Source organism: Octodon degus, unplaced genomic scaffold (assembly GCF_000260255.1).
Source record: "Octodon degus isolate 3935 unplaced genomic scaffold, OctDeg1.0 scaffold00073, whole genome shotgun sequence".
NCBI classification, from domain to species: Eukaryota; Metazoa; Chordata; class Mammalia; order Rodentia; family Octodontidae; genus Octodon; species Octodon degus.
Genome location: NW_004524649.1, coordinates 3548861 through 3563916, shown reverse-complemented (window position 1 = coordinate 3563916; position 15056 = coordinate 3548861). Strand labels below are relative to the sequence as shown.

The 15056-nt window shown below is 53.2% G+C and overlaps 3 protein-coding genes across 7 annotated transcripts in view; 2 read left to right on the top strand and 1 right to left on the bottom strand.

Annotated features, from left to right (window-relative positions):
* Positions 1 to 503: 503 nt before the first annotated feature.
* On the bottom strand, positions 504 to 2792 carry Cst11 (cystatin 11). Its single transcript, XM_004635669.1, has 3 exons — positions 2568 to 2792; positions 1486 to 1590; positions 504 to 650 (listed from the first exon to the last, which is right to left on the bottom strand). The coding sequence occupies exons 1-3, from the start codon at positions 2790 to 2792 to the stop codon at positions 504 to 506; spliced, it is 477 nt and encodes a 158-aa protein (XP_004635726.1).
* Positions 2793 to 8592: 5800 nt separating this feature from the next.
* Positions 8593 to 11827, top strand: LOC101564729 (cystatin-12). 2 transcript variants are annotated; one of them, XM_023720225.1, is made up of 4 exons: positions 8593 to 8671; positions 8859 to 8970; positions 10207 to 10317; positions 11253 to 11827. In XM_023720225.1, the coding sequence occupies exons 1-4, from the start codon at positions 8613 to 8615 to the stop codon at positions 11358 to 11360; spliced, it is 390 nt and encodes a 129-aa protein (XP_023575993.1). In that variant the 5' UTR covers positions 8593 to 8612; the 3' UTR covers positions 11361 to 11827. The 2 variants fall into 2 exon arrangements, with proteins under 2 accessions (XP_023575993.1, XP_004635725.1); XM_004635668.2 differs by having other exon boundaries at positions 8654 to 8970.
* A 50-nt stretch (positions 11828 to 11877) lies between these two features.
* Positions 11878 to 15056, top strand: part of Cst8 (cystatin 8) — a 10556-nt gene continuing 7377 nt past the window's right edge. For 3 of the 4 annotated variants that reach the window (XM_004635667.2, XM_023720222.1, XM_023720223.1), the window contains exon 1: positions 13381 to 13482. The gene's annotated coding sequence lies outside the window, so the exon portion shown is untranslated. Of the gene's footprint in view, positions 11951 to 13380; positions 13483 to 15056 lie in introns of those variants that run through there. The other variant, XM_023720224.1, reaches the window with a different exon arrangement.

The window sequence follows — 15056 nt, the reverse complement described above, 5'->3', positions numbered from 1 at the left end:
TTGATTGCTAATTAATGGCCAGTAGCTACCACTGCTACACTGTTCTCACCAGTCTTCCTTCTGCGGTTGGCATTTGTTGAAAGCCTGCTCTGGGACTCCAAAGCAACTTACATGCAACCTAACCAACTTAGATGCATGATCATATTTAACCTTTGTCACTAGTCCAAGAAGCAGGGGCTGCTTTCTTCGTCAAGACGAGGAGCTGAAGAAGGAGGTCTCCTCTGACCTGTGTGTGTGCGTTATTCTCCTTATTTTCTACCTGAGATGAAGAGGGCATTCTCCTCAGAGCTTCTGAGACCCTCTAGTGGACCCTTGGGTTGGTGCCTTGCTAAAATGCTCCGTGCACCCTCATTTTTCTCTCCTCCATCTTGAACTTGAGAGGCTCATCTGGACCTCTAAACTGTGCTAGTCTAGTACATACCAGCTTTATAATATAACAAGCTGAGGAATGGAGGGAAAAGCAAAAGAATGGAACCACGGCATGAAGATCATTGGGAGAGAGGTCAGTCCTGTTTATTGTCCGTGCTGAGGACTACGGGCTTCTGCGAGGTGGGAGCCATGGGGGAGGTATGGTCCTCACACTGCTTCTTCAAGATCTTGTACTTTTTATTCCAGGGGTTCGTGTACACAGAGAAGTAGCAACTGATTTGCTAGAACATGAGAACAACCTCCCATTAAAGAGATCGGAGGAGCAGCATTAGATTAGCTAAAAAGCGGGGGCTGGTGAGATGGCTCAGTGGTCTAAAGCACCTACTTAGAACAAGCTTAGCAAAGCACAGGGACTGCGGTTCAATCCCCCAGCACCACATGCCAGCCAGCCCCGCCCCCTGGTGGGCTGAGCTGGCCACACACACACACAAATAAATAAATAAATTAAAAAAAAAATATTAGCTAAAAAGCAAATAGTCAAAAAGATCCCCATACAAGGTGAATATGACACACTGGGAAGAAAGCAGAGATCCAGGAGCTGAAAATGATGCCTACTCTCCAGCCCTCCAACCCAGATCTGGCTGGATGTTCATTTGCTTTCAGTCACTCAATAGAACATTTCCATTCTAGAAAATATCTTGCTGTCTGGGATCAGCACACCTCACTCTGGGGCTGAGCTGCCTTTGGGGCAGGCTCCCGCTCCCCTCACGGGCCATTCACAGGTCTTGTTTTTCTCAGCTTGCCCTCACCAGGTGAGTCCTCTCTGCATTTCTTTTCCTGTCCTTGTTCCAGCACTGCCTGGGAGGACCTGGGGGCAGGAGCACAGAAACTGCCTGTCCCTGTCACTTGGAGGCTCAGCCACATCGGCTGGCTACTGAGGCCGAGTGTCCCCTGCCTTGGCTGTCCCCATATCCATGTCACCTGTCCCAGAAAAGAGGTGTGAGCCACGGTCCTTTCAAGCAAGCCTTAGCAAACGCACACTGTGCTGTCCTGTGACTCTCAGGAGAACCCTGCTAGGAGGTGCAGCTAGCCATGCTAGCACCCTCAGCCCGGTACCTTGGCCTGTTCCCCTTCCTGAGGGGCGCAGTTGCTGTATGTGGGCTTCAGGCATGTGGTTCTCTGCATTTCCACCTTGACGTGATGTTCCAAGTGATCAGTCACCTGTGGGCAGAGGAGGAGGCCGGGAGGTATAGTATGTTTTGTCTTTCTTTCTTGTGGCTGATAATCATGGGGGCTTGCTCTGCACTGTATCCAGCACAGGGGTCCAGTTCTGGACAGCTAGTAGGTGCCCTTCTTTTAGTCTGACTCCCTGCCTTTTTTTTTTTTCCTATTCAAAGAGAATTCACCTACTCAGGAAGCTGAGGTAAGAAGACCTCAAGTTCAAGGCCAGCCTGGGCAACACAGGGAGATTCTGTCTCAAAATAAAACAAGTGCTGGAGCTTGTGAGCTCAAGGCCAGATAACTCAGCAAGAACCTAACGATAACCACTCCCACCATCCGAGACTTAACTAGGAGCTATCCTGCTCAGGGCTGCTTCTGTCTAGGGTAACATGAACTGTGCTAGGGGCTTAAGGCCTGCAGACATTCTGTGAAGGACCAGGCGATTAACATTTTAGGCTCTGGGGGCCTTGCAGTCTCTCATCATTTCTTTCTCTCTTTTTTTGTATGTATTTGTACAGGGTCTCAGTACGCAGCTCGGATACATAGCGATCCTCCTGTTTTCAGCCTCCCCAGCATACAAGGGTATGCCATGCTGGGTCTTGGTGGCCAGCTCAGCATGTCTGGGGGTGGGGCTGGCACAGCGTGTGGTTCTGGGGATCGAATCCCTGGTCCATTTGTTTGCCTAGGCAGGCGCTCAGTTCACTGAGCTATCTTGCCAGCCCTCTCTCACCATTTCTGCCTGTGCTGGGTAGCAAGACTGGCTGCAGCCCACATACACATGTGGGCCTGCTAGCTGTGTGGGCTGCTGGAGGCCACAGACATGTCTGGCTCTGGGCTTGAACCTGGGGATCCCTGAGAGGCCAGCTTTATCAGCCCCTTGAATGTGTTTCTCCTAATGTTCTGCATCTGGAGGGCCAGCGGGTCTCTAGGGCTTCTCCCAGTGCAAGGGCAGTGAAAGATGAGAGCAGGACACCCACCTGGCTCTGCACCTGGAGCACTCGCATGATCCTGAAGCTGTACGCATCCTCACTGTCTTGGTTGTACTGTTCATTGAGGAAGCGCAGGGTCTCGGGAACGAACTCACTCACTGCTGTCTCCTCACTCACGCTGATGTAAGTCTTCCTCCTGAATTGGTCGCTGAAGGCCACCAGCACCATCAGAATGGCCAGCAGGAGCTGTGGGACCTGCCAGGGACTGGCCATTATCCCTCAGCCCCCTCACCTCCTAGAGCTGGGATAATGCCAGTACACCTGCCTGCCCAGGGACTTAAGTGCAGCCAATGGCGCCCACACTGTCCCTTCCTCCCATCCGGCTCCTACCCTGCCTTTCCCCAGCTCACTCCCACCCCACACTTCCCCAGAGGACACTGTTCATTGTGCACCCATGCATACACATGCTTGGGAATACTCATGTACACATGGTGTGCCCACAGCTGCACTCATACAGGTACGCTCACACTCACACACATGCACACTCAGGAGCACATGGTGCTGGCAGATGCCTCGGGGTGGTGCAGGTCCAGGGGCAAGAGAGGGGGTGGGTAGGGGCACAGGAGGTGGAACTGACAGCGGTGCAGGGGTATGAGGTTGTGGCTGCTGGGTCTCCAGACTGGAAATCCTGAGGTTAAATATTCAGCAGTTGGCATTTGAGGTAGAAGGGGCTTGGAAAGTCCCCCTGCGGGGGCTGACTGCAGTTTAATGGTGGGGTACCTCAAGTGCCTTCTGTGTGGAGATCTGGTGATGTTCAATTGTTGCCTGGCTCCTCCCTTTCAGGTGCCTAGACCAAGGCAGTAGCCTCCACTACTTTCTGAGGCTCCCGCCAGTGCCTGTGGGTTCTTTTCTTCCCACCCACTCGTCTTCCTGCCCAGGCACTTGGCAGTGGGCGATGCCACATCCTCCCTAATTCTGGGTCCTGATCCCCCTTCCTCCCTCTGATCTTTCTGCTGGTGCCTCCTCCCTGTGCACCCAGGCCTTGCCTCCCCCTCTGCAGGAACGGTGCTCAACTGTGGAGGGGCGGGGATAGCCCTGGCCCCTTGGAGCCCTTTGTTGAATTCCATGACACTCTCCTTCCTGGGCCAGCTTTCGAGTGACTCTGAGCCAACACTCAGTGTCCATCTCCTCCAGGACTCACTGGTCTCTCAGGGTGTATTAAAGCTGCTGCCAGCTTCCTGACCTGTGACAGAGAAACACACAGATGGAGGAGGAGGAAGGGTCTGCTCAGCCTTGGTCATGGTCGGTGGCCCCATGGCCTTGGCAGTCGTGAGAGGGAACATGTGGTAGGGCGAGCCTGGGTCCTAGACACAGGCCTTGGGGGGACGCTTACCCCATGCACCTCCTTCGCAGCCTGACAGCAGTACATAGACCACGCCTCCTCATCCACTCACCATGCTGTTGTCAGGCCTTTCTGGTGTGGAACTGGAGGAGGAGCGGATGTGTAGTGGGGGCCTCCTGGTGGGGCAGAGCAGCCAGGGCCTGGGTTGTGTGGCCCTGGGCTCCACGCCTGGGCTGCCCTCCACAGCTCCAGCAAGTGACCATGGCAGAGCTCAGCCTAGCTCCGGCCCAGGACCTCACCATTGCAGGGGTCACAGCCAAGGTCAGAAGCACTGTGAAGAAAGAGGGGGCGTCTCATGTGGGGGCGATGCTGCCTGCACAGCAGCACTGTGGCTTTGGTCTAGGCTTGTGTGTGAGGCTGCCCTCGCCCCTCTCCTTGACAGACAGAGAGCACTTCCTGCTTCCCTGAGTCTTCTGCTCCTGATCAGTTCAGGTCCCCCGGCAGCCTCAGTGAGGATAGTGGCTGCCCTGCATACTGTGGAAAATTGCGTGTTCTTTTCTGCCCCTCATAGGGATCAGTCTTTTTTTTTTTTGGAATCAGTCTTAATAAACAGTCCCATTTTAATACTCAGGAAGATTTACATATTGCATATGGCTTTAGGGGTGAGAGGCCCCTGAGTCTAACCCCTTGCCATTGGCCCTGTGTTAAGAATCCTTTTCCCCATGTTGGGCGTCTAACTAGGCAGGAGGCGGCTTAGGGGAAGGCTGGAAGGCAGGGAGGGTCTGGCCGCCTTGGAGCTGAAATCTGGGGCTGGATCCACATTTTGGGTTGAACAAGGTGCCTGAGTCTGAACACAGTGGGAAAAGCTGACAGGTAACTTAGTTCACACACAGTGAGTCCCAGGCAGGTGCCCAGGGGTCTTCTGCAACCCTGGCTGACTCCAACCTTGATGACCATGTCACTGACCATGCAGATTTGGTCCCCAGGGGTCACACCCATGACAGTGCCTTCGAGGGCCAAGAAGGGACAGAAACTCATCTAAAAACAGAGGATCCCAGCCAAGCTGCCCCTGGCTGTAGCACCAAGCCCCTTGGACCACGAGCTCCTGGCTGGTCCCACCCTGTGAGGCGACTTCATCTTTTCTCTTTTGAGCAAGTCACTGATCATGACTGCTGTCTTGGCCATCCACTCAGGTCTTTGTTCAGCATCAGCAACCTGGACAGGATCCCAACTTGGGAACAGTGGAGCATCAGATAGGGAGGGCAGGGTTGGTGACCTTCGGGGGAGGAGCTGGTAGCAGCAATGGCTTCTTGCAGAAGCTCTCAGAGTGCTGGCCTCATACCCTGCATTCCATGAGCCCAGCTGGCCAGTGGCCAAGTCCACAGGCAGCTTGGCTGCTGTTTCCCCACCTGAGGAGATGCTCAAGGACGTTCCTAGGCATTGCTGGAACCCTGGGGATGTGAGGAGGGTGCATGTGCAACAGGTGTGTCCCTAGGCCCAGGACTTTTGTCAACAGGGGCCTAAGAACAAGGAGTAGCGAAGAAGGTTGCCGACAGCACAGGACTCAGTGGGCAGGGTCAGTAGATCTGGAGCCTGAGGGTGTCTCTAGCCATAGTGGGTGCTTTGTCCCACCCCTGGGTGCCTGTGCCCAGTGCTGGTGCAAACTTGCTATGGACAGTGCCCCTGCTGGGGTGCTACTCTCATTAGGCACCCACCTCTGGACCATAGAGAAGGCATTTTTGGACATCAGTGAGGGTGCAGAGTCTCTGTGGCTCAGCTCAGCGAGGTCAGCTCTGAAGCCAACATGTTCAGGCTACCAGAGCTTAGGCGGCTTGAGGGGAAGATGAGCATTGTCTCTGTGACCCCAGGAGAGCCCTAAGCCTGAGTCTGGTAGAAATGATGCTGGACACCCATAAAGCTGCAGACTGCAGCTCAGAAATGTGATTGGAATGGGCTTCTGCCCTTGGGGGCCCTCCTGTGGCTGAGCAGCGCTGCCTGGGCACAGAGCCTTTGACACTGACCACTGTGCCCTTCTATCCCTGCCTCCACTGTCACTGTCATGCAGCCACATGGCCCTTTACTATTGTGGGAAAGGAGAAAGGAGGGTGGAAGGTGACAGGGGAAAATTATGTAACTCCCTACCACCAGACACGAAGTTCATGTTCCTGAAATCAAAGAACGAATTCTAAGGAACAATAAAGGTTAGAGTAGGAAAAGTTATTGGGGAATAGGAATGGGAAGCAAGAATGGCTCCTGAGGGATAGGAGGGGCACCCAGTGGGCTACCAATGAGCCCACTTCTCTGAGAAAATTTTATAGAGTGAAATCACTTGATGGGCACAGCATAGGTCAACACTATGATCAACCAATACGATTACAAGTGTAGACATCAAGGTAATGTTGACTGTGACATCTCTGGGGTTCCTCATACTTGGCACTGGGACAGTTGGTGCCTGTGTGCTCCAGCTTCTTTCTCTAGTTTGACATTCCCAGAGTGCTTCCTGTTGGGCACGGTTCTGACAGTGCCATCCTGTGATGGGCACCTGGATGGACACCTAGCCCCTGGAATCATGGAGCCTGAGAATGAGTGTCCATCAGTCACTGGCACTGCTCAGGGGCACCTTGAATGGGGGCGGGGAGACTTGGGCTCAGTGAGGCCTTGGGCCCCTGTCCTGGTGGGGCTGGTGCTTTTCCAGCCCAGGTACAGTTGGCATTGGCTTTAACTTTCCCTTTCTTTTTCTTCTTTTAAATTTGGTTTGTCATGCCCCTTGCAGGAAGAGCTCAGCATGACCCATCCCCCATTTATGTGCTGCACCTGATTCTTTGCTGGGCGCTGCACATCCATGCCAGCCATGGCTCTCACAGTTCACCCTCAGGTACCACAGCTGTGTGCCAACGTAGATCCCAGACTGTCTGCTTCTCTAAGTGACAGTCTGCAGTCCCAGGTATGGGCATCTGTGGTGTAATTAAAGGCATCTCCCACACACCTGTGCAGTTGTGTGGTGCAAGTACCATTTACTTCCATCGTGACACACAGTGGGAATTCTGTTGTCCCAATCATTATCCCTTTGGCAGCAGGTGTAGGGTGCTGAGAGATCCAAATCCCTTAGGTCCTGTGCAGCAGCCCCAGGAGGTGCTGCTGGATGCCTGTGTGCTCTTCACCCATTGTTCCTTCTACCCATCCACCTGTTTCTCTGGCCGTCTGTCCATGTATCCCTTCCTTCCATCTGTCCCTCCCTTCACATGTACCACCTTCACTCATGGTCCCTCTGGACCCTTTCCCCCCAGCAACCTTGTGAGACAGCTCCACACACCTTTCCTGGTAAGTGATAGACGCGTAGAATAAAGGCAGAAGGAACACAAGAAAACCTAAGAATCGTCAAACAAATCTCCTGTGTCCTGCACCATATTTGTCAATAACTAACAGCACAGCATGCATTCTTTTCATCCTATAGAAGATCTCTCAGCACTGACCTTCCTGTGGTCTATAAGTCATATCTTGATGGATTTGAAAGAGCAGGTGTTGTATAGGTAGACTGGGTTCTCTGGCCACAGCAAAACTGAGTGGAACTGGAAGTCATGACGAGAAATTGTTTGAAAATGCAGTCACATGATTTTAAGTCACCCAGGCACTGCAGAGGTTATGCCTTGCTGGTTAGGATGGGTGGTAGATGTCCGTAATGAAGACCTTCTGCAGGAGCTGCCCCGAGGACGTTGCTGACATCAGCTTCCAGGAGCGGGGAAGACCTGGAAGTGAACAGGGCCCTGGCTAGTGGCTGAGGTTCTCTCTCAGGAACCAAGGAATTCCCAGTTGGGCCAGGAGCAAAGAGAAGGGACAGTATAATAGATGTGCACAAGAGAAAGACAACTAAGGTGTAAGGTGCAGGAGTATAGTGGCTGGCTCTCAGAAGGTCTAATAAAGCTGCACTCTAGGCAAAAGGGCTGCAGAGTTGGAGAAGGCTGTCACAACCTCACCTGCCACCAGACTGCCAGGTGTCATAATCAACCTCTGTCTGGAAGGGAGGTGACCATGATGCGGCTGGAAGCCCACAGAGTGGCGTGGCATGCACACTGGAAATCTGTGTTGTGGGAGTCCCCTGACATCAGCAATCAAGGTCTTCCTCTTCCCAGAAGCTGCAGGATGGCTTCTAGCACTGCCAGTCCCTCCATCCACACTCCCATCTTTTTCTGGGGCATCCCTATTCTTCTTGTGGCCTGTCCCCAAGGTCACAGCCAGGCCATGGGGTATCCCAACTTCCCTGGCAGGGAGCATCTGCCCAGGCCCCCAGCTTGCTGGCCCTGGGGTTGTTTTCTTGCTAGAAGCTTAAGTAGGAGGCTGGCATGGCTGGGGCCTGTGGACCAGGATATAGTGTCCACAAAGGCCATGGTGTTGCGGAGTAAGGGGAAAGATGCTAGGGCCACTCTTGGCAGGACTTCTGTCCCCAGCCCCTTGGCCTCAGGCTGGCTGCACTCTCCCACCCCCCCCCCACCGCGCACGCTGCCTAGCAAAGTTCCACCCTGAGACTTGTCCCAGAGTCTCTGTCCCCTCACGTTCTGCACATGGATAAGGTTTGGCTCAGGGCAGTGGGCAGCAGGGTGCACCTGCTGCCAGATGCCACGTTGTGATTTGATGGGCAGGAGCTGGAGTTGGAAGTGCTGCCAGGCATGCGCTGTGAGTGACCCTGAGCCCAAGGTGGGGGAGCTGCACTTCCTGCTCCTTGCTTTGTGGTGATAGCTGATGACTGATGGCTGATGGCCTGGGCTCAGGCCAGGGAGAGGCAGAGGGAGGTGGTCAGCAGTGTAGGGCTCTGGTAGGTGGGGCTGTGCAGGATCCTGTGCCCAGAGTGGAGAGCTGTTCCTGCCGCTGATTCCCTGAGCCACAGGACCCAGCTGGGTGCTTGCATAGGGGCCAGCCATGCTAGGGAAGGCGGCACTGCTTGTGGGGCTTCTCTTGCTGGGGACCTCCACTTGCCTTGAACAATTTGTAAACATTGACAGGAGCTTGAAGCCTTTTGCCATGTCTGTGGAGTATGTTGTATTCCGCTTCAACAAGGCCCAGGAGGACCCATTTGCTTACAAACTTCTTCGGATCCGGAGGAGCCAGTGTCAGGTGAGAGGACCAAGTCTGGAGGGTGGGGTCATCTTCCCCCTGGGACCAGGGGATACTGAGTTTTGAGTTTGGTGAGTGTTTAAAATGAAAGCCAAAGTGTTATGAGTGGAGATAAGGTTCTCCTTTGATTTTGCAAGAGCATGGCCCTAAAGGCAGGGTAGGAGGAGGAAAGGAAGCAGATGAAAGCGAGGGGATGGATACCTGGTGCTACACCCAGTGTTCAGGGCTGCAGAAGGGCAGGCAGAGGAAGCTGGCACTGTAGACAGGGTCCATGAGGGGGAGGGCCTCAGCATCCTGAAGAAGGGGGACCAGCAGGGCTGGTGTACAGAGCTGGGGCTGGGGGCAGGAGCGTTGCTGCTAAGGAGTCAGCCATGCAGGGAACAGGTCTCAGGCTGAAACCCCAGGCAGACAGGAGCCAAGCAGCCCCAGCTGTGGAGTGAGACAGCAGGAAGGAAGGAGACAGCAGGGGCATGAACAGGAGGCAGCTGGAAGAGAGGGCCATTTTGGGGGTGCTTGTGGGACGCTCTCACTGCCAGCTGCTGTGAGCGCGAGGCATGGTGTACTCAAGGAGGAACCTAAGACTGATTCCAAGCATGGGGTATGGGGTGGGGAGATTCCTTGGCCAAGTGAGGGACAAGAGAAGGAGAGCTAGGACAGTTGCCCTGGGCAGCACTCGTGCAGCGGGTAGTGGTGAGGCCTTGCTGGAGAAAAAGCCCACCTCCCACCAACAGCCTCCGTTGGTCCCCTACTTCCTCAGATGGAAGGACCACCAGGAGCACATCAGGGTCTCAGCTATGTGGGGTATGGAGGTGTGGATGTGCCAACTGAACACCTCTTTGTCACCTGATACAACAGGGCTCAGTGAGGACACAGCTGAGAGGCTTCCTCGCACGTGTGTTTGGTGCTGCCCCAGATGAATGATTGCTTTTGTTGGGGCTGGGGTCTAAACCAGGGCCCTGCACATGCTAAAACCATGCTCTGCCTCTGCGCTATACACCAAGTTCATGCTAAAGCCATGCTCTGCTGCTGAGCAACATGCCCAGGTCACAGTACAGCTTCCCTTAGAGGAAGGGAGAATTAAGAGGGAAAATGGAAATCAACAAGAGGCGTTGCTCAGGACACGCCCACTTTACCGACAGGTGCATGCGATCCCTTTCCCGGCTGTTGTCTGGTCGGGCAGGTTTGGCACATTTCAGCAGAATATTTCACAGCAGGCTCTACCATTCTTGTTCACAGATCTTTACTATGACGTATTTAGTAGACCTGGAGATGGGCCGCACCGTGTGCAAGAAGGAGGACGAGGACTTAGACAACTGCCCACTGCAGCGGGACGTAGGACATAGGAAGGTGTGAAGATAAAATCACCCCAAGCAGTGGGCCTTCTGGGACTGGAAGTGAATATGGGGAAGGCCCAGGGTGGGGGCTCCAGGTCTGGCAGTGAGGGCCTGACCGAGCTCCACAGCTGCAGGGTCCCCCTCTATAAGCAGCTCTGGCCTTTCTGATGCCTTCGGGTGCAGCAGACCCCACTGTCCCTGGGGGTCCCCCTATGCTTGGGGCTGGGGCTGCTTAAGGCCCTATGCACTAGCCCCTCCCTCCAGTTTGGAGTCCTGAGAGTGTTTCCTGTTGGGCAGGTTTCTGACAGTGCTATCCTGTGATGGGCATCCGGTCCACAGGATCTGGATCCACAGGTGTTTTATTCTGTCTTATATTTTTCTCTGGTATTGGGAATTGAACCCAGGGCCTTTACAATGAGACACATCTCCAGCTCTTTTATATTTTTAATTAAAAAAAAATTGAGGTGGGGGTCTTCCTCAGCTGCTAAGCTGCTCAGGCTAGGGCTGAACTTGCAATTCTGCTGCTCCAGCCTCTTGCAGTGCCAGGGTTGTATCTGGCCGGCTGTGATCTTGGAACCCAAGGGTGGGCATCCACCAGGGGCACCATCAGCTTCTGTGGGGGTGGGGTGTGCTCTGCTCAATGGCAGTGCCCACAGGACAGCTCCTAGCTCTATTAGGGTCCTTGGTGGGGACTGTCTGTCCAGCAGCATGAGTGTGTGTGTGTGTGAGGACAGGATGCCCTAGGGACTGGTGACAGCCCACACTTCCTTTTGGGACCTGGGCTCTGGAGGGAAACTGCAGCCTCTGTCTGACATGGGGCTCTGGTTAGTATCAGGCTCAACCTTCTTTTTCCCTCCCTCCTCCTTGAAATGTGGTTCTGACACCTGGGCGCTACACGATTGGCGAGCCCCCTGTTTTCTAACATCATGCTCCCTGTCCTCCTCTCAGGTGCGCTGCACTTACATCGTAAAGACCATAGAGTGGCTCACCCAGTTCTCCATCGTGAACAGCACCTGTGCTGAGACCTCAGTGGGGAGGGCCTGGGCAGCTTCATAAATGTCCTCAGCCTTGGGAGTGTGCCAGTTCTGTGCTCTACGTTGGTGTGGACAGTGCAATTAAAGGCCCATCATGACACTGAAAGGTCCCCAAACCTCTGTACCCTCCCATGTTGTTATTTGCTATGGATGTCATTGTCAAGAGCATTTGTCATCATGGTTGTCACCTTGGCTGTGGCTGTGGAGTGCTCAGTAAGTTCTGTGAAGCAGTGTACCTTTCACCTGCTGGCCTAGTTCATTCATTCTTCTGTGAGTGTATGACTCCTTTATTCATCCTCCGCTTATCTACACCCCTCACCCCACCACTCAAATGACAGCAAAGTTTGCCAGGGAACAGCCTCAGGGACCGGGCTCTTGGTGGCAGCTTCTATGGGTGGGGGTAGTAGGTATGACTGGAGGAAGTCCTCCAAGGTGGGAAGGCAACCCGAGAAACCGCAGGATCCCACATGTTCCCTATGATTCTCACCTCCTCTCTGTGATCCCCATCCATGGCTGCCAGGGCTACTACCCAGGGGAGGGGCATCCTGAAGACAGATCTCCAAGGATGAGCTTTTCTTGTGGACAGAGAGGCCAGGAACACCCAAAGTGAAGGTCAGTGACCTTCCCTACCAGACCTCTGGTGTCTGCCCTTCTCCTGACGGATACATCCTGTGCCTTTGTCACGGTGCAGAAGACAGAGGGCTCCTGGAAGTAGCTCTGGGCGGCTCATGGGTAGATCACAAGGATGGTGAGGTGACCAGCCTCGGTCCCCTGGTTGGCCTGCATGCAGGATGCACGACATCTCTTCCTCCTGCCTGGCAGGGTCTTGCTCACTTCCCCAAGTGTGTCTGCGTAGTCAGAAGAGCTAACTTGCTACTTGTCCTTTTTTTTTTTTTTTTTTGCTCCAAATGCCTTCAAGGCATGACTGGCTGGCTTGAGTTGTGGGGATCGAACCACAGCAACCTGAGCCTGACGGCTTTGTTGAAGAAGCCACTTAAAGAACTGAGCTAAGGGGCAGGCCCCCATTTTTTTTTTTTTCTACTTGTCCTTGACCATGAGAGCACTCCAGCCTGGGACGGGAAGATCGTGCTCCTGAGCCCCGTGCCTCTGCCCCAAGACCCCGTTGTTCATGGGCTCCACAGGCTGCTGTTTGATTAGCCTGTTTCCTTTGCTCATGGCCCTCATACCCATTTATGAACTCTGTGCTCATTAAAATGGACCCCTTGGGACTGGGGAGATACCTCAGTAGAATAAGCGCTTTCCTGGCAAGCACAAGGGCCTGAGTTCAATCCCCAATTCTGAAAAAAAAAAAAAAAAAGAAAGAAAGAAAAAAAAAAGGACCCCTTGCAACTGTCCATGGACTCTACATTTATTTCCATGGAGCCTATATGTACCCAAACCCTATTTGTGAACTTTGTCTCCACTTCCATTGTTCACCATCCTCAAGCATATTCATGTATCTGATGTCCAGGCACCCAACATCCATTTACATGTACGCGATGTCCACTTTCCCATACCGATGTCCACTTTCCAGGATCCCATGCCTGTTCTTCCTGGCTGCATACTCAGTTCACAGGCTCCAAGTTCATCATGTGTGGATGTCACATCTGTTATTCATGTAACACGTACCTATTGTTCATGTGCCCAATGTTCATTCGTGAACCCTCTGCATATGGATGAGCCCCATCCCCACTGTTCATAGATCTTGTTTCCATTATTAAAAGACTGTTTACTGAAAGTCATAAATGCTAAAAGCTTTAAAAGAGAACAACAGATGCTGGCATGCGCCTGGGCTGTGTGATGGAGAGGGGAGGGGAGGTGATGGGGACTGAACTGCTGGCTTTGGCCCAGGCGGGCTGCAGAGCCCAGGCAGCTCTTTCCAGTATTGCTTATTGCTGCTTGTGGCCCTCTGTGGGACAAAGGTCAGCAGGCTCAAGGTCCCCTCCCAGGCAGGTCATAGGCGCTGGCTAACATCACAATGTGTGGCCTCCTGCAGGGCCTGGGTTCAAAGAGGAACAGGTCAAAAAGGAGGACAACACTCTGGGCCAGGGTTGTGGCATGAACTGAGTGTGCTGGGGACCGGAGAAGCACAGGCCATTGGCTGGAGCCCAGCTCACGTGAAAACCAGGCCCGTGGCAGGACAGGTGGGAAAGGACACTCAGGTCACAGGTTTTCAGTCCCCGTTTACAGGGCTGAGATACAGGAGACCACAGTGGGGGTGACAGGCACAGGGTGGGGGCCTGGTTGGACAGGGGCAGCTCTGGAGCACAGATTTCCAGGATGGGAAGAGCAACAGGGGAGGAGAATGCATGGGGTACGCTTGGTGGGGGTGCTCGAGCTGGGAGAGGCCGCTGTAGGTGTGAGCCTAGCCGGGTGGTGACAATGGGGCTGCCTGAGAAGAGCCTCAGGCTGTTGGGGCTGCCAGAATCCTCAAGGGGGCCTTGGTCCAGCTCCAGCCCATAGCTGTGCGGCCTGTGTGCTGCCCTGACCACACCTAGTACGGAGGGAGGGAGTGTTTTGAGCCAGATCTACAATGGACACCATGGTTAGTGTGTGCAAGTCACGGACTTCCTTTATTCTTCAATATTTTTGTTGTAATATTAGGTAAGGCAAAATCAACCTAAAACACCTAAATCAACCTAAACATTTGTTACACCTTGTTACACCAGTGCACCAGCGTCTGTCCCACGGGAAGGGCTGTGGCTTTAGTGTCATCCTGACATGCTCAATAAATTTACCTTCCATGGACTATACCCAGGAAAACTGCCTCCCACAAAAGGACACATTGCCAAAACGCAGTGGCCCATGGAGGGGTGAGTGGGACGTGTGGGTTGTTCTTTGTGGAAACAGGTCTTGTCAGAGTCGAGATTTGATCAGCTTTTCCTTTGGGTTGAATGTCTGATTGCAATGTTGTGCTTTACAAAAATTAATAAATTGACACACACTTATTTTTCTAGTATTAATGATGCTGTATGCATAGCTATTACAACATCAGGAGTAAACAATGACTTGGTGCAGTCTTTTTTTTTTTTTTTTTTTTTGCAGAATGGGGGATTGAACTCAGGCCCTTGTACTTGCCAGGGAAGCACTTATTCCACTGAGCCATCTCCCTGGCCTCCCCCACTTTTTTTGTGGCTGGCTCAGCCTGCCCTGGGGGCAGTGCTGGTGTGGCTTATGGTGCGGGTATCGAATCACGGTCCCTGCACTTTGCCTAAGCTTGCCTAAGCAGGCGCTTTAGACTGCTGAGCTATCCTTGCCAGCCCCACTGATCCAATCTTGAACTTCCTATACCAGAGCTAAGAAATCACTTTAACTATCTGAATTATTTTACCAATAACTAAGCAAGCTAAAGCTTAATAATTGAATTAGAAATCTCACACATCTGCTTAATAACAATCAATGCCTGCTTTCACTGGCACACACAGTGACTCCATTACCGGTAATCTCTGTGTACTACTGACCAAGGTACACACATGTGTAAGTGCAGCATGTGGTTTCCATCAGCTTACCTTGTGTGGCTGGTGCAGCAGGCAGGATTAGCACTGTTTGCCCCACCCTCTGGACCCATGCAGCCCACATTTATGCACTGAGCACTACAAAGGGCTGTGAAAACTATCTCTCAAAACTGCTCTGCCAGGGCTGATGAGATGGCTCAGTGGTCTAAAGCACCTACTTAGAACAAACTAAAAGCACAGGGACCGCGGTTCAATCCCCCAGC

Excerpts from the sequence above, each read along its gene's own strand:
- LOC101564729 (XM_004635668.2), top strand. The coding sequence starts at position 8,776 with ATGCTAGGGAAGGCGGCACTGCTTGTGGGGCTTCTCTTGCTGGGGACC. Across the intron at positions 8,971-10,206 it reads TCCGGAGGAGCCAGTGTCAG|ATCTTTACTATGACGTATTT; the intron begins GTGAGAGGACCA and ends TCTTGTTCACAG. Across the intron at positions 10,318-11,252 it reads GGGACGTAGGACATAGGAAG|GTGCGCTGCACTTACATCGT; the intron begins GTGTGAAGATAA and ends TCCTCCTCTCAG.
- Cst11 (XM_004635669.1), bottom strand. The coding sequence starts at position 2,792 with ATGGCCAGTCCCTGGCAGGTCCCACAGCTCCTGCTGGCCATTCTGATG. Across the intron at positions 1,591-2,567 it reads TGCTCCAGGTGCAGAGCCAG|GTGACTGATCACTTGGAACA; the intron begins GTGGGTGTCCTG and ends CTCTGCCCACAG. Across the intron at positions 651-1,485 it reads AGGAAGGGGAACAGGCCAAG|CAAATCAGTTGCTACTTCTC; the intron begins GTACCGGGCTGA and ends CTCATGTTCTAG.